Source organism: Octodon degus, unplaced genomic scaffold, assembly GCF_000260255.1.
Source record: "Octodon degus isolate 3935 unplaced genomic scaffold, OctDeg1.0 scaffold00059, whole genome shotgun sequence".
Classification (NCBI taxonomy): domain Eukaryota; kingdom Metazoa; phylum Chordata; class Mammalia; order Rodentia; family Octodontidae; genus Octodon; species Octodon degus.
Genome location: NW_004524635.1, coordinates 13,579,960 through 13,598,464, shown reverse-complemented (window position 1 = coordinate 13,598,464; position 18,505 = coordinate 13,579,960). Strand labels below are relative to the sequence as shown.

Here is an 18,505-nt window from a genome sequence, read left to right as displayed (position 1 = left end):
AGTGGCCCGGCGCGCGATGACAGCGCAGGAATTCCGCGCCGGCTGCGGAGTTTATAGTCGGGGCTGGAAGGTTGCGAAGGCGCGCTGCCCACCTGGCACGCCCCACCTGCCTCAGCGCAGCCACGAGAGCAGACGCATCCACGCCAGCACTTCCACGCCGCGAAGCCCGCTCGCAGCCCGCCCACGCGCACGCGCAGCGCAGCCTGAAGGACGGTCGACCGCGCACGCGCAGGGCGTCCCGATGCGCGCCTCTGGCCCCGCCCGCTCCGCCCCAGCCGGCCCCGCCCGGCTCCCGCGAGCTGCAAACCCCATATCCGGGTTCCCGCCGCCGCCGCCGCCGCCGCCGCCGCCGCCGCCGCCTCGCTCATTGAGCCTTACCGGGAGTGGTGATTCCCAGCCAAGATGGCGGCCGTGGGACGAGTCGGCTCGTTCGGTTCCTCTCCGCCGGGATTAGCTTCGACTTCTGCGGGCGGACCTTTGGCCAACGAGCTAGCGTCCGGCAACGGCGGCGCTACAGCCGGCGACGACGAAGACGGGCAGAACCTTTGGTAACGACCCCACCCCTCCCTGGGTCCCCGGGGCTCTCCCGGCCTTGCGGACACCCAGCGATCGCGTAACCGCGAGAGCTGAATGCCAGGCCTGGACGCCGAGCCTTCGGCCGACCCCGCCCAGGCGTGCTGAGGCGGGCAAGTCCCTCGGGCCCCTGGTCGGGGTTCAGCCTGCGCCTTGCTCCCCGTTAGGTCATGCATCCTCAGCGAGGTCTCCACCCGCTCGCGCTCCAAGCTCCCCGCGGGGAAGAACGTGCTACTCTTGGGTAAGTGCTCCTCACCTCGCTGCGCCCCTCCCGACCCCACCCCGGGCCTGGGTCCAGTCCACCGGCCGGCTTTCTCGTTGTCTTTGTGCAGAGCGACAGCTGGGGGTCCCCAGTTCCGGCCCACGGGGACCCGCCCTCCTTCAGGTCTCTTTCCAGAGGGTGGCATTGGCTCGGTCAGGCTCCCCTGGGAGAAGCGGAATGGATGTCCATTCAAAGTGTTCTAAGTGGCCTGGGGATTAGCTAGAAAACAGGGACAGTTTTTTGTTTTTGTTTTTGTTTTTATTTTCATTACAAAAAATGCGTAGCAGAAGTCTCCGAGGTTTTTGGTGCAAATAGCATGTCATTAATGTTTAATAGCTGACTCTTTGTGTAATTGACAGAGAAACTAGAACTGAGACCTGGTAGTCGTCATAAATGTGCTTACTTGATTGATTCAGTGTTCTGGGGTACAGTGTGCTCGCGTTGCAGTTGCCCTTTTTAACGTCCACTTGATGATTCTGGCATTTGTAATAAATATAGTGAACACCTTTCTCGTTTGGTCCTTTCAACTAAATGCATAGAATAAGGAGAAATGGCATAATGTATCCATTTTCCTAATTGCCCCGTATCCTCGCAGTTCTTCACAAGGTATGTTGTTTTATATACTGGGGGTGGAGTCAGCGCACCACGGGAGATCAGTTCGCAGGTTCATATTTTCCACAGGCTCAGCTTTCTGAATCATTTACTATAGAGATGCCTTCCATATTTTTTTAAAAAAATCAATTTCTTTTAATTGTAAGATATTGAAATTTGACCTGTAATAGTTAAATGTTAAAACTTTGGTATTTGTGTCTCAATACTTTGGTCGTGTACATCTAAAAACAGTAAAGAAAGCAAAGAAATGCTGTTTGACAGAATCCACAGTTTAACTGGAATGGTTAAATGGGAAGAAATCGCTTATTTCCTGTGAACTGCTACAATAACATACAAGCTGTATGATCTTAAGTACATTGTTAAACCTCAGTTTCTTCATCTTTAAAATGGATGCTGTGGAAATAATGTCTGACTCCTGGCATTGAGGGAGGATTAAATGGGATATTTGTAAAAGGAAGACAGCACACTGACTTTTGATGGATTTATCTTAACTGAATTAGAAGACATTTTTTAGTGCTGTCTTTATTTTTATTTATTTATTATTATTTTTTTTTTTTGCGGAACCGGGGATTGAACTCAGATCCTTGTGTTTGCCAGTCACGCGCTTATCCTACTGAGCCATCTACCCAGCCCCCCCTTTTTTTTTCAGTGCTGTCTTTAAAAATTGAGTCAGTACCTGTATAAGTGATATTGTTAGGGTAGAGATAAATTAGAATTTAAAAGTAAAAAATAAATTGAGAAAACATTTTTAACTTAGTAATTTAAGCAAATTACTACTAATTACAAAAAAATAGGCTTAGGCTGCATGACTTCATTGAAATAGACTGTTTAATTACTCTAAGTTAAATAAGATTTCTTTTCAAATACTCTAGTTATAGAGGCAAGATTCCTGAATTTTGTTTTCCTTTGATAGTTTTTCCAGTTATTTTTGTGCATGAACTCTTACATGGGCAGTTAAGAGATGGTACTATTGTGGTAAAACAAAAGCAGCAGTTTTGTTCATTTTTTGTTGTATCTAATTTGCACAAATTTTGCCATGTGTTTGTTTTTTTAGTAGTCCAGAGCTGGCCAAATGGCTCAGCATATTAAAGTGCCTGCTTAGGCAGATTCAGGGGTGGAAGTTCCCATGCTGGGAGTTCTATCCCTAGGCCTGCTGTGCCGGGCCCCGCCCCCGGGGCACGCTGAGGACCATTGAGACTGGGCGTGGTTGCCCAGGTTTATAATCCCAGCACTTGGGAGGCTGTAAACAGGAGAATCACTACGAGTCTGATCTACGCAGTGAGACCCTGTAGACCCTGTCCTAAAATACAAAAAAAAAAAAAGTCCTTTGATGCTAGGTCAATATATAAGACTAAATGTACTTAGAGGTCCCAGCCTCCTCTATTCCTCCACATTTAAAATAGATCAGATTTCCTTTTTGATGGACTTAATAGTTTGGAAAGCTCCATCTGGCATCAAGTTATATGAGCTTGAAATTTAATATTTTTCCTTTAGTACTACTGGGATTTCCATGGTCTTTTTCTGCTTTGGAAAAAGATGACTTAGTTTTCATACTGATTGCATAAATAGGTTTAATTTTTTCTGAAATATTTCTAAAGATTCCTTAGAGACATATTATTGTCACATATTACGACAGTATTCAGTCTGTGGTGGTAGAGGAAAGAAATATACAAGTAGTTTTATTTTATTTTTTTTGTTCCTCGAATGTCTTCAGGGCACTTTTGGCCAGCTGGAGAGGTGTGAGGTTCGAACTCCAGCAACCTGAGGCTGACAGCTTTGTGGAAGCAGCCACTTAAAGGCCTGAGCTACGGCCAGGCCCCCTACAAGTAGTTTTATACTGAAGAAAGAAATATACCCACCCCCAGACGACGCTGAGATGGCAGTTGAGACTGGGCATGGTGGCGCGCACCTGTAATCCCAGCACTTGGGAGGCCATAAACAGGAGAATCTCTGAGTCCAATCTAGTAGTAAGACCCTGAACACCCTGTAGACCCTTCCCTAAAATATAGAAAGAAAAAGTTTAAAAAGAAAGAAATATACAATTGTAGTTTTCTATATGAATTTGAGAGTGCCACACAGGGAGATGCAGATCCTAATTTGCCTTTCAGGAATAGTAGTAGTCTGTGAAGTTCCTTTTTTTTTTTTTTTGGTAGAACTGGGGATTGAATTCAGACCCTTGTGCTTGCCAGAGAAGCGCTTGTTCTACTGAGCCATCTCCCCGGCCCCTGTGTTTCTTTTTTTTTTTTTTTTTTTTATCTTCAATATTTGAGATTTTATTGGTTGTGTTGAGGATCAGTACACATGATTCACTTTGCACACAATTCTTAACACACATACCAAAAAAAGCCGTATATTGTTTTTCAGTTGTTCCAGTGACTTTCCATCTTCAAATTTAGAGGCAAATTTTCTATAAGAGGATTAAGTACCAGTATCTTTAAATGCTGACAATGTGTTACTTAAGTCCCACCAATTCACAATTTTGTATCACATACACTACATAATCAAATTTTTGATCTTTCACAGCACATTAACAAAATGAGGCAAACCGGACTACCACTACCAAAGATGTTACAGAGTGCACACGATTCTGACAGGGCAACAATTAGGATGTAGTTTTCTTTAGGAAACAACTCTACCAAAAATGAGAATAGAAGTCATTTAAAGTATCCAAGACATTATTAAATGCAGGACTGTAATTCCAAATTGCCATTTAGTATGCTTTGTATTGCAGGATATAAAACTAACCCCCACCTATGGAATGTTAAGCTGACACCCAAGACAGGCAAAGCCTGCCATAATTCAATATCCCACTATTTCTGGTTGTACCAAAAAATAAACAACCAGAGAATGATTTTACCCTAAAAAAAAATCATTTACACTTAAAAAATGCGATGAGGTGGGATTCCCTCCTTTTTAAAAATGTTTCTAGAGCTACTAAAAAACTTGCATTTACAAAATAGTTGATAAAATTATTCCTCTGGATTGTACAAGAAGGGAGACAGGGAGCACTGATAAGACATGGTGTGTGATTAATCAGACTTGGCTTCTTTTTCTTCTGCTTCATCAGAAGCTGCACTCTCCTCATTTTTAGTTTCTCCATTTTCGCAGGTAAATCTTCCTTGGTTTCTTGATTAGCCACTTCAGCCTGTTTTCCCTTGGCTCCCCTTTTCCCTTTTGCTTGCACTTTTTTGTCCGAAGATTTATCCTTTCCGGCTGCCTTTTTTGGCTTCGTTTCCACTTTAGCTGGAACAGGTTTAGCCGACAATCTCGCCGATCTCCTCTTGGGCTCCTCCTTCGCCGCCCCTTCGGCCGAGCTGACTTTCCTCTTGGGCATCTTGGCGGCGCGCAGGGCGCGTGCGGAGGCTGCGGGTCGAGGCGCACCGGAGCCTCGCGGAGATAGGGAGATACGCAGCTCGACCGCTGCCGTTCCTCCCGCCGCCAGAGCAGCTGGAACCCTGCTTTGTATTTCTTGATCAACCTAGTATAAAAACAATGACATAGGTCTTTGTCGTTGACAAAGACTCTCCCCCTCTCCCCCTTCCACACAAATAGCAGTTTTGCCTTAACTTGCTACATGATCTCCCCTCTCACTGGGGGAAAGGCATCAGGACTAGAGTCCTCTCTCTCTCTCTCTCTCTCTCTCTATATATATATATATATATATATATATGCCCTTCTCAAAGCATTTTCATATGAATCTCCCTTTAACCCTTTCCCTCTCCAATCCAGGAGGTGGATGTTATCACTAATTTATAGATGAGGTAATGAATTTCAGAGATAAGCTAAGTGGGTTTTCCAAGGTTGTACTAATATAAGGATGCTGTGTTCCGTAACTCTGGCATAGCTGTCCAATTTATTAGAATTTCCTGCAAGGGAGAGAGTGCCAGGTACAAAACTTTTCGCTCAATGGTTATCTTTGACCAGAAATACTGGTCATTATTTTAATGGAAAATCTAAATATTTACTGGATTCTGGGATATAGTCATTCAGTTATAGAATGGCCGTAACCCTTGTGCTGTTTTTTGTTTTGTATGTATTTGGTTGTTGCAGGGTCTCACTTGGCAGCTTGGACTAATGATCCTCCTGCTTTCAATCTCCCCCATGCTGGGTTTTTAAGTGTGCACCACTGCACCTGAATTCTAGCTGACTCAGCCCACCCTGGGGTAGGGCTGGCACAGCATGTGGTGCTGGGGATCAAACCATCTTCCCTGCAATTACCTAAGCAGGCAGCCTTTTTTTTTTGGGGGGGGGGGAGCAATAGGGTCTCACTAAGATTGTAAGTTGCCTAAGTTGGGTCCAACCTTGCAGTCCTTCTGCCTGCCTCAGTCTCCTAGAGTGCTGGGATTATCGGCATGCAACCTCCATTTCACAATGACACTTGCATTTAAACAGTCATTTCATCTTATCTAGGGCGGACTACTAGTGAAATCCAGAAGTTTTATGGCCTTAGTGTTTAATCATTTTTTTTTGAGAGTTGGTAAATAAGTTTCAGTAAACTTTGATACTGAAGAGTTTTTATGCATGTATTTTACATGGAATGTAACTCATTTTAAGTTACCTGTTTACGCTATTTTCCTTTAATTTTTATTATAATTGATATTAGCTACATTTTAATAGCCGTCTTAAGTGCAGTTTTTTGTATCTTGATTACTTTCTCATGTTTAGGTAAGAAACCTCTCTCATGAATAACTAACATTGAGCACCTAAATGTACCAGTCATATAAGAATTATTAACGTACTTCATCACCATAAAGATCAGGAAACAGACACAAAGCTGTTCAGTAATTTGCCATAAGGTTATGCAGTTGGAAAGAGGCAAAAACAGGATTCACAATTGTATGGCCTGGATATACAGTACCTTTCATCTCTGTGCTGGATTACATACCTATAAAGGAAAAGAACTTGGCTTTTTAGTACAAGTAAGAGAATGTTCAGCAATTATTAAGGAATGGAATTTTTTTCATAATGAATATCTCTTTATTGATTTAAATGACTTGAATTCATTGTCACCTAAGATACATAGGTAATCATTGTTTCCAGCATAGTGCCTCACTTTATAGATAGGACGTCAGTATAACTTTGATTTGCTGGCAGTGTGAATTACTGAGAACTAGTCCAGTGGCAAGTCATTTAAGCCTTATCTTTCTCAACTGCAGATTTAAACTATTAAAATTTAATGATCTCCAAAGCCTTAGTCTGATCTGACATTCTGTATGTTCTGTTTTTGGAATTTTTTTTTTTTTTTTTTTTTTTTTTTTAATTTTTTTTTTTTTTTTTTTTTTTGACATTCTGTATGTTCTAAAAAATTCTGTATCTCGTCTTTAAATATATTTAAAGAAATGTTATAAGGCATACTGGTATTAAAATTGGACTTAAATTAATAAAGTATTCCTCTAAAGAGTGGGCTGTTGAATTCCACCCAGGAAAGAAATCTAGACTCTCTATATTGGTGTTTTCCTTGAAGGCCTTAGTCCAGGGTTACAGCAGAAAGTCTTATAAAGCATTATTATCAAGAGGTATAGGACTGGGGATATTGCTCAGTGAAGCAGTACCTACCCCCCTGGCAAGCCTGAGGTCCTGAGTTCTATTCCTGTACCCCCTCAAAAAAATATATATATATAAGCTTTGTTTTTTTAACTCAAGCATAAAACTAGCCTGTATTGTGCTTGAGTTATTGCAGTAAGAAACCTCAAGATAGTGTGGAACTAAAGATCTGTGCAGAGAAGTGACATGTAACTGTGAAAGGAATGCGTGATTTTCTGTATGAAGGCTGATTTTAAAAACAATGAAAAGACTTATTAATCTTCTGAAGAGCTGGTAGTAAAGATCCAGATTCTATGACTTGTGGGAAACATTTTTATTAGTTGAGGTGTGTTACTGCTTTTTCTGGAATGATTGGTTATGAGAATTTAATACGAAGAATAAAATGATAAATAGAACACACATATGATACTGATTTGTTTTTCAAAGGATTAGCATGAAATTATCATGTTACTACCACAAGAATGTACAAAATATAAAATTTTTGAAAGTCAGGTGGCATATTGATGTTTTATAATGGTCAGGGTCAACAAATTTTATATAGGGCCACATAACTAGTACTTTGGAAATCATATGGACTTGGTTGCATCTCCTCAATTCTACTGTTATCCCCAAACAGACACAGACAGTAATACATAAGTGAATTCAGCATTTATGCTTTGCTAAAGCATTATTTACAGAACAAGAAGTAGGCCAGTTTGGACCTAAAACTTGAAGTTTATGAGTCCTTAATTTAGGTTATTGTGGTCACTGACTTTTATCATTAAGCACAGGTGCCATTTGGTAGAGGTTTTTGCTTAGTAGGATATGGTATTTGACACAAATTAGGTGCTCAGTTGATGGGGTGAAAGAGACTCCATTTTCTTTTGTAATTCCATTTTAAAAGTCACTTAAACTGTAGATAAACTCACTCCCTCACCTTTTCCCATGTAGCTCATAAAGATAAGAACAAATAGTTAAAACAAATTGGGAAGTAAGGTAAATGTTAAACCACACTGTCGTATGACTGGTAGGTGGTCAGCAGTGTCTGGGAAATGTAAAACTTGTGGCAGTTGCGTGACATTCTTATAAAATTTCTGAAAATGAAGTAATGAGGTGATGTGGTAGCATGGAAACTTTAAAAATATAGAACTTGGAAGTAAAGTCCAAACTAGGACCAACAATCTGAGTCCTGACTTGAAGTAGGGCCTTGGTCGTTGGCTCACTGTAAGGCTTTTTGTTCCTGTACCTTCGGTCTCTTGTGGGTGCTTTTCTGGCTGACACTGCCACAGCACAATAAATGTGTTGGATGATAGATGATCAGTTTTTAAAGTATCATCGCTATTTCAAGAAAGATATAATTGAATATAAACTTAAGAATTAAGGGGTATAGGGGCTGGGGAGATGGCTCAGTGGAATAAGCGCTTCCCTGGCAAGCTCAAGGGCCTGAGTTCAATCCCTGATTCTGCCAAAAAAAAAAAAAAAGAAGAAGAAGAATTAAGGGGGGGTGTATATGTACTATCCCCCACCCCTCAGTGTACTGTCAAAAACATAACAGAGCTAGAAGAATTACAAATGTAGATGGATAGAATGGTTATTCAGCTGGTGTGAAATCAGGAAGAGCTCTTTGAAAATGCAAAACTGAAGAATCTTCACTTAGAAAAAAGTCAAAAAGAGGGCCCTATCACCCTGAATAAACTTGGGCTAACCTTTGGAGCCTTGTTTTATTTGTAAAATCAAGACAATCACTGTCAGAAAGACCTCAGAGATTATGTCTTTATTCATATGTTTATAAAACATTTATTAAAAGTGTGTTGTGCATGAAACACGACTTAGCCATCTGGGGAAATTTCCCCAGGAATAAGACTCGGTCCTTGTCCTCTAGAAGTTTTTAAACTCCTGTGGGGAAAGACTTAAAGTGTAGCAGCATGAAACAACCCTAAATAGATCATGAAAGATTTTGTGGGAAATATAGTGTCTGCGTAGCATTTTTCAAGTAGGTAAGGAGAGCAGTTTAGTTTGAGGGCACATGTGAAAAGGGTCTCATATACGCTGAAAAGGTCTGAGGCAGTTGGGGTGTGATGGAAGGTTTTTTTTTTTTTTTTTTTTTTTTGCTTGCTCAGGTTGCCTCAATTGTGGGTCGCAAAAGGCATCTGGAGCTGGGGATCGAACTGAGGTCCCCTGCGCCTGACTGTGTTTGCTTGTGCAGGCGCTTAAACAACTGAGCTAACCTGCAAGCCCCTTAGGGGTCTTAACCTTAGAGGGACAAGGTCTAAGAGTCAGCTCCTTCTTGTCTTTAGAAACTGTAGGATTATAGACAGTTTAATATTCTCATCTATAAACAGATTTTTTTTCATGAGAAATAAAATACATTAGGCAGGCAAAAGGACTGGGGTTTGATCCCTGGTACCACATGCCATACCAGCCCTACCCCTGGGGGTGCTGAGCCAGGCAACTAAGTCTGGGCTTGGTGGCACACAACTGTAATCCCAGCACTGGGGAGGCTGAAAACAGGAAGATCACTACGAGTCCAAGTTGCATAGTGAGATCCTGTACAAAAAAAAAGACATTACTCTCTAAATTGCAAATCACAGGGATTGGGGATGTAGCTCGGTGGGGGAGCAGTGCCAAGGCCCTGGATTTGATACCTGGCATTGCCAAAAAAAAAAAAAAAAAAGTGTTAGACTAGGGGGTATAACTCAGTGGTAGAGCAGTTTCTTAGCTTATGTGTGGTTCTATGTTCCCTAGCACTAGGGGAAAAAAAATTGGAAATCCTGTTTAAAACTACAAAAGTAAGGGGCCAGGGAGATGGCTCAGTAAAACTACAAAAGTAATATGTGTTTCTTACCAAAAAAAGAAAAAAAAACAATGTAATGCGCAGTTCTAGCACCTAGAGATAATCAATACTCATTTTTATGTATATGTTTGTTTCTGTATACTGTTTTGTAATGATTTTTTTAACTTCATGTAACTGAATTTTTTTATATTAATAGGTATAACTTGTCCCTTTATCAACTTAATAATATGTGGGGCTATACTGTAATTATCACTGGCAGGTTGCTGTACCTTATTTCTGACCTATTTACTGTTGACATTTGGGATAAATTCTTAGATGTGGAGTTGCTATGTTAAAAGTATATATCTTTAAAATTGGCTGGGGAGATACCTCAGTGGTCTAAGTACCTACCTGGCAAGCGCAAGGACCAAAGTTTGATCCCCGAGTTTGATACTGCATTCTGTGCTGGCCCTGGAACCCAGATGCACTGTTCTAGCCCAAAACTGGATGTGGTGGCACATACCCTAAATTCCAGTGCTGGAAAGGCTGAGACAGGAAGATCACTATGAGTTGAACTGCATAGTGAAAACTTGTACCAAAAGAATTTAAAAAAAAAAAGAAGAACCTTATATAGTGCCATATAGTTTTCATTTTATTCTTCTACAGTCTGTTTGTCTAGCATAATTGTCATTATTTTATCTTAATCTTAACCTAACTGTATGCTAAAAATTGTATCTTAAAGATTTTTTTTTTTTTTTTTTTGGTGGAACCAGAGATTGAACTCAGGCCCTTACACTTACCAGGCAAGCACTTATTCTATTGAGCTATCTCCCTGGGCCCATGAAGATAATTTAATTGTAGAATATATACCATGATTGTTGATAAAGAACCATTTTGGTTTGGTTTGGTTTGGTTTGGTTTGGTTTGGTTTGGTTTGGTTTGTTTTGACACAGGGTCTTGCATCAGGCTGGCTTTGAGCTTACTATGTAGCAGGTTGGCCTCAAATATACAGCAAACCTCCTGCCTCAGCCTCTTGGTTGCTGGGATTATAGGTGTGTTCTACCATGCTTGGCAAGAACCATTTCTTTCATAGCATTTTGACCTCCTATAGTATAGGAACTATTAAACATTGGGATTAGCTACTGGTTTAGTAAATATTGCTGAGTTAAACTGAATGTTTAATTCTTATATTGGTGGCTTGTGAGAGAATAATAAAATTAAATTCTATTTTTCTATGTAATGTAGATTGCCAATTGATGAAATCTAAAGGTAGAGTGCCAGTAAGATAGCTGAGCAGACTAAGCACCTGCTTTTGCAAGCACAGGACTGGTCCCTCATGCTGCTTCGGCCCTGCCCCCCAGGGTGTGCTGAGCCAGTGACCAAGTCCAAGCGTGGTGTGCACACCTGTAATCCCAGCACTGGGGAGGCTGAAAACAGGAGGATCATTACGAATCTGAGCTGTGTAGTGAGACCCTATACCAAATACATAAAACAGAAATCCAAAGGTAGGATTTTGGCTAACTATAGGGATAGGACCATTCATGTATTGATCCTGTGATTCGTAGTATGTTTACTGGTTTATAGAGATGATTTTGAGCACCATTACAAAGCTTACCTAGCATTCAAGATTAGGTTTGTCTTTCTGCTGCAGAGGTATCCCCTGACATTTTGGATATAAACAGGTGTGCATACCTGTTTACTTATTACTAGGACATGTTTCTGTCATAATGTTGGTATCTTGCTGAGATAAGACAAGCAAGACCTATGATAGGTTGCAATTCCCTTTGTCTTTATTGTCATGATACTGTGGACCATGATGTAGTCAACAGTAGTGTGGAAGTGGGTATCAAAGTTCTGCAGAGAAAGCAGATATCTGGCACACAGACTATACAGATGAAGAAGAGGACGGTGTTTCAGCTTACATCAGGAAAGGAAACTAAGAGAAAGAAAAGGAAGAGTGCTGCTTAATAAGTTTAGACTATAAATATTATAAATGAATATATTTTTAACTTGAATCTTTTCTTACATTGTAGTTTTCTAAAATTTGGCTTAATTTCTTGGTAGTGAAGAATATGAGTAGTAAGGAACTGTGCTGCTCATTTTTTAAAAAAATTCACTGACTATTTCTTATCACATTCAAAAAACCATTTTTGTTTCAAAGATACTACCTAAATACACTTGAGGGTGTCATTTCTCACATATTAGTTAAGTTATATCAATATAGTACATCTAACATTTGCTCATCCTAATATTGGCAAACTACTTGATCAGCTTTTTAAAGAATTAGGAAATTGATAGGATTCAGAGTAAAACAAATGTTTTACTTAACCAAAATTTATATAGTTCTATGTACTACCTTTATTATCTGTGAAATATTGCTCATTAGAATTACCTAAGGATGAATGTAAGGGTCAAAACTAAGATATTTTTTAAGTGAATTAGCAACTCTTGGCATATGTACTTTTACCTTTTTTAAATGGGTTTTGAAGCTTTTCTTTTAGTTTTGTGAAACACGGGATATTATAAAATTGTGTGGAATGTCTAAAAATATTTAGCATTGCATTTGTCACATCCTTAAAATGTTGACAATAGGTTTGCTATTTAATGTGGTAATACTGGTACTATTTTTCCAGTTACTGTCCTGTTTTATTTATTTTAATTATTTTTCAAAGTTGAGCAATTAAGATAGTTTCTTAATGGTTTTAATCTTTTGCATTCCATGGTACACTAAACTGTTCATAGAAATAATTAAAAATAAAAAATTTTACTTGTAGTCAGCCATATTTATCTTGATTGGAAGGAAAATAATTTTAAGCAACTCCAGGCATGAGAAGGTAGCAGTGGTATAATATTCAGGTATACTGGCTAGATTCAAGTCCTGACTCTTTAGTAAGATGCTTCTTTTTTTTTTTTTTTTTTTTTTTTTTAATTTTAGGGAATGGTCTACAGGGTGTTCAGGGTCTCACTACTAGATCGTACTCTTAGTGATCTGCCTGTGTACAACCTCACAAGAGCTGGAGTTACAGGTGCACGACACCATGTGCAGTCTCACTTGCCATCTCAGCATACCCTGCAGGCAGGACCAGCACAGCAGGCCCAGGGAGCAAACCCCTGGCTCCTGTGTCTGCTTACAGGCACTTTAATATTAAGATGCTTCATCTTTCAGATAGTACTATTTGTTTTTTAGGAGTATTGCAAAGATTATATGCAATGATGTTTGTAAAATACTTCAAACAATGACATACGGTCTGTTGATAGAGCTCAGTGGCACTGTGGCTGCCTGGCAAGCCCAATGTCCTGCTTTTGATTCCCAGTACCAGAAAGAATAAATAAATAAAACAGTGGCATACTAGCTGGGTGTGGTGGTAAATGCCAATAATCCCAGCACTTGGGAGGCTGAGACAGAAGAATGGTGAGACCCTTTTTTACCCCCCCCCCATATATTGTATTTTGAAGAATTCAGGATAGCAGTTATCATTAAGATATTATAGATTCTTAATTGTTCTGTTTTGACTATTCATTTCTACCTAATTCACATTTTCAGATTATCTAAATTTTTAAAGCACTGCCGGTGTTTCATACATGAGTTTTATTTCTAGTGTATCAAGGATTAATGAATGAACTCAAAATGGTGATGCCTGTTTATAATCCCATCTGCTCAGGAGGCTGAGGCAGGAGGACTGCAAATTCAGTCACCCAAGGCAAGTCAGTGAAACCCTGTCTCAAAAAATAAAAAAAGGGCTGGAGCTATAACTCAGTGGTAGAGTACTCCTAGATTTACTCCCTGATTCAGCAAAAAGCAAAAGAAGTAATGAATGGTAACTTTAATCTGTCACCATACAGATAGACTGATGACCATTTAGAAGCCAGGAAGCAAATGAAGTTAATTGCCTCACCCAAATTCACACAGCTAATGATGACCACAGTGCAGTTAGAATCCATATCTTCTATGTCTTCACATTGTTAATCTGTTAAACTGTAATTATAAAGTTTCTGGGCATTATACCCAGATTTGTTGTACATTTACTTGTCCAACTAATTGTTGAATTGGTGGTCTGTCTGGAAAATAAGAGTATTATGAGCACAACTTCATACAATTTTGACCACTTTGTATGGATTTTGATATTTTATTTTATAATCAATTTGGTTTTTCAGATTTGAACTGAGAGAATTTTCATGTCCATGTTTGCTTTATGGTAAAGTTGAATTAGTTCTGTTAAGTGCTTGGACCTTAATACTTGCCTTAGAGTGACTTATGTGGTGTTTTTTAAAATGTCATTTAAAAAGTTAAATTTATTATAGTAAAAGACATTGGACTAGGGAAATAGCTCAGTGGTCTAAATGCCTGCCTGGCAAGCGCAAAGACCCGGATTCAATTTCTAGTACGGCAGGTTGTGCCAGACTTTACTTCTTTTGTGGCCAAGCAGGCCACCAAAACAATGTATGCTGGCATATGCTTGTAATTGCAGTGCAGGGGAGGCTGAGACAGGAGGATCACTACAAGTCTGAGCTGCATAGTGAAACCCTGTACCAAATAAATAAATAAATGATTTTTTTCTTTAAGACATTGCCATTCCCTTTGCTTTGATACTCTAACTCCGTATTGTTCTTGCCTCCCCCCACCTCCCCACCAGGGATTGAACTCAGGGACCCTGTGCTTGCCAGGCAAGCGCTTATTCTACTGAGTTATTTCCCTGGGCCCCTGTTCTTGCCTTTTTCTAAAGCATTCTGTAAGTCTTTTTGAGTGTCTTTAGTTGCGTTTTGTGTTCACAATGTTGGTTCTTCCTATCCAGGAGCAAGGAATATCTTTCTATTTTCTGGAATCCTCTTAAACTTTTTTCAGAGTACTATAGCTTTCACTGTATAAATCTTTTACTTCTTTTGTGAGATTGATCTCTAGGCATTTCTTTGGATGCTGTTATGAAAGGTGTGATGTCTCTGATTTATATCTCGGTGTGTCCATTGTTTGTATACAGAAATACTATTGATTTATGAGTGTTGACTTTGTATCCAGTTATGCTACTGAATTTGGTTATTAAATCTACAAATCTCTTGGTGAGGTTTTTGGGGTCTTCTATGTATAATATATCATCTGCAAGTAATAATTTCACTTTTTCCTTTCCAGTCATTGTTCCTTATGTACTTTTCACTTGTCTAATAGCTCAGGCTAATGGTTCTGAAACTCTATTGAATAGGAGTGGTGACAGTATACATCCTTGTCTTGTTCCTGATTTTAAAGTAAAAGCTTTCAGTTTTTATTCATTTAGTATGATGTTAGCTGTTAATTTGTCATAATTTGAATGATTGTTGGGCTTTGTCAAAAGCTTTTTCTGCATCTGTTGAGATGATCGTGTGATTTTTGTCTTTGGCTCTGTTGATGTGTTTTACATTTATAAATATGTATAAAAAAGAAATAAATAAATATGTGTATATTGAACCATCCCTATATTCCTTGGATGAACCTCACTTGCTTATGATGTATAATCTTCTAGATAATTTGCTGCATTCTGCTTGCTAGTATTTTATTGAGCATTTCTGCATCTATGTTCATTAGGGAGATTGGTCTGTAGTTCTCATTTTTGGTTGATTCTTTGGTTCTGGTATCAAGATAATACTTGCCTACAGGAATGAGTTTGGAACAATTGTTTTTCTTTCTGATTCATTGACGAGTTTGAGAAGAATTTGCATTATATTGTAGAATTGAGCTGTGAAGCCATCAGGACGTGAGCTTTTCTTACTTGATAGGTTTTTATTACATTTTCAATTTCATTGACTGATACTAGGTTATTCAGAATTTTTATATCTTCTTGATTCAGCTTTGGTAATTTGTCTGTATCTAGGAATCTGTCCATTTCTTCAGGGTAAAGATTTTCATAGTGAGTATTGATAATCTGCTGTATTTCTATAGAGTCTGTAATGATTTTTGTCCTTTTCATTCCTTATTGCATGAATTCAAATTTTTCTTGACTTTTCTTGATAAGACTGGCTAGAGGGTTATCAATTTTAATTATTCGTACAAGAACCAACTCTGATTCATTATTTTTTTGTATTTTCTTTGTTTTCTGCTGTGATCTTTATAATTTTCTGCCTTTTGTTGGGCTTTGGGCTTGACTTGCTCTTTTTGTAAGAGCTTGAGGTGCAGAGTACAATTATTTATTTTGGCTTGTTCTGTTTTCCTGATGTGACAATTTACCTCTAAGACAGCTTTCATTGCATTTCACAGGTTCTAATTAAGTTGTATCTGTATTTTCATTTGATTGCAAATCTTTTTTAATTTGTTCTTTAATTTCATCTGTGACCCATTGATTGTTCAGAAGGGTGTTGATTTCCATGTGTTTGTGGAGTTTCTGCCATGTCTTTTTTTTTTCTTTTCTTTTTTTGGTGGAACCAGGGATTAAACTCAGGCCCCACTTATTCTACTGAGCTATCTCCCTGGCCCCTTGCTGTTTGTTTTGCCAATAATTTCCAGTTTCATTGTACTATGGTCAGATAGTATGCATGAGGTAGTTTCAATTCCTTTGCATTTATTTAAGCATGTTCTATGGGCTAGTATATGGTCTTATTTTGGAGAATGTCCCATATGTAGCTGATAAGAATGTGTATTCTGATGTTGTTCAATGGAACACTTTGTAAAGTTCTGCTAATTCCGTTTCTTCATAAGTTTGCTTTAGTTCTGTTATTTCTTTGCCAATTTTTTTGCTTAGTTGAGCTCTCTCTTGGTGATGATGGGTTTCTAGTCCTCTGTTATGATTGTGTTTTTGCTTATTTGATTTTTTCGTGTGCGTTAAAGTTTGTCTTATATAATTGGGTACTCCTGTATTTGCATCTTTGCAAAAACTTTACATAAGATTCCTGGCAATAGTAATTAAAAGATAAGATTTTGTGTGCAGAGTCTTTGTCCTCATTTAGAACTTTGATGAAATGGCCCTATTTTCATATATCTATATTTGCCCATCAGGACAACATGTCAGAATGTATTTATGCATAAAATAAAACCTGCATAATACAGTCATTTGTGATTGCAGCTTAAAACTTAGGGAAAAGAATGAGCTTAAAATATGTGTTAAAAGGGAGCTGGGCAGATGGCTCAGCTTGCAAGTTCAATCTCTGGTTCTGAAAAAAAAATGTAAAATATCAATGTCAATTTTCATCTAGCTTGCAGATCTATTAAAGTTGACAGTTCAGAGGGAAAGAAGGAATGATAGAAATTCTGCTGTCAGATTTAGTTTCAGTAAAATGTTTTTTCCAACATTTGGAGAACCTTCTGTGCTGACCACTGTTTTAGGTAGTTAGAATATTTTTGAGTATAAGTTGTTATGTTTTCACTGTGCCCCATTTGACCATCAGAACCAAGGGAAGTTGTGCTCTAGAGATTGGCTTCACCTCTTTTAGGAAGTTTGGATTATTGCCTTGTTGCCAGTCCTAGTGACTATGGCCTTGGCATCTATTTCTCGTGTGTAAGAGTTTATTTCAGAAAGAATACCTTATAGTTCCCAAACACTGTGTATTTATGAACTCTACTTTATTTTCAGTGTGACCACATCTGGTTTGTTATTAGAAGTGAGAAATTTTGAAACCACAGGGTACGAAAAAAAATTTTAAACTGCATGATATACTACATTTATTTAACCATATTGTCCTTTTGAATTTTTATTTTCTGCTATTGAAAATAGCAGTGACCCCAGGAAGCAGATACAACTTTTTTATCTTTATTGAGTCATAGTACAAAAAGTGTTTAAAATAAATAAATAAAAATAAAGTTTTAAGGGCCTTGAAAGAAAGCTGTGCATTAATTTTTAGGAAAATTGTGCTTAAATATATATAAATGCTGATCCTGGCTCTGTCATTTCTACATGTGTGATTTTGAATAAGGTACTTAGCTTGGACTGTGCTAAGCCCCAGGACCCTCATCTCCAAACAGGAAATAACCATCCCTCCTTACAGTTGTGGTTGTAATTGTTATTGGTAGGATGTGCGTGGCAGGCACTTTGAATCCCCTGCTGCTTTCTGTTGTGTGATAGAAGTAGAAGCCACTAATGATTCTATTTTCCAGGGTTTGGGCAAGGAAGGGCTATCATAGTCATAAGTTTATATTATTTGGAAATGTGCTAACATTTTTGAAATTCCATCATATTTCTGTACTAGTTTCCTAGACTTTTGCTTTTCAGAGCTATTGATACACAATAAAGTTTTAAATACTCCAAAGAAGGTAAGGAGGCAAATTTTATTTCATTTGGAGGTTTGTGAAACTCTTTAACTTTGGACTACAACTGAATTGCTAACACTTCTGTTATTTGAGGTAAGATCTGCCACTGAATGCTCCATAGATGGATTAAGAATATAGATTTTTGCCTATGAGAGGAGCACAGTAAATAGGCACTTTTGTCATAGACACTTTCTGGATATATTCTAGGATACAAGAGTGAACAAAACAGACTAACATACATGCCTGGGTAAAGGCTATGTAAAGTATTTATTATGCTAGCGAATTGAATGGAAGAAAACAAAGCAGTATGGAATAAAATTGTTGGGAGTAGTCAGGGAAGGCTTGCCTAAGGAAGTGATGCTTGAATGAAGATGAGAGAGTTGAAGTACCTTGTAAATTTCTAAAGAAACCAAGTTCTGGGTGAGGAGGAAGCAGTACACAGCAGTTCAGGAGAGGCTGAGGCTGGAGGGACACCTAAGGGTCACCAGATCATAGGTAGAAATGAAGTCATGGGTGTGGATCACAGATTGTTTGGTAAGTACAAATGAAATGAGAA

General features: G+C 38.8%; 1 protein-coding gene across 1 annotated transcript in view; it reads left to right on the top strand.

The window, feature by feature from the left end:
• Nucleotides 1–293: 293 nt before the first annotated feature.
• Nucleotides 294–18,505, top strand: part of Dync1li1 (dynein cytoplasmic 1 light intermediate chain 1) — a 60,758-nt gene continuing 42,546 nt past the window's right edge. The window contains exons 1-2 of the mRNA XM_004634230.2: nt 294–548; nt 741–814. Coding sequence (XP_004634287.1) covers nt 403–548; nt 741–814 — 220 coding nt within the window. The 5' untranslated portion in view covers nt 294–402. The remainder of the gene's footprint in view (nt 549–740; nt 815–18,505) is intronic.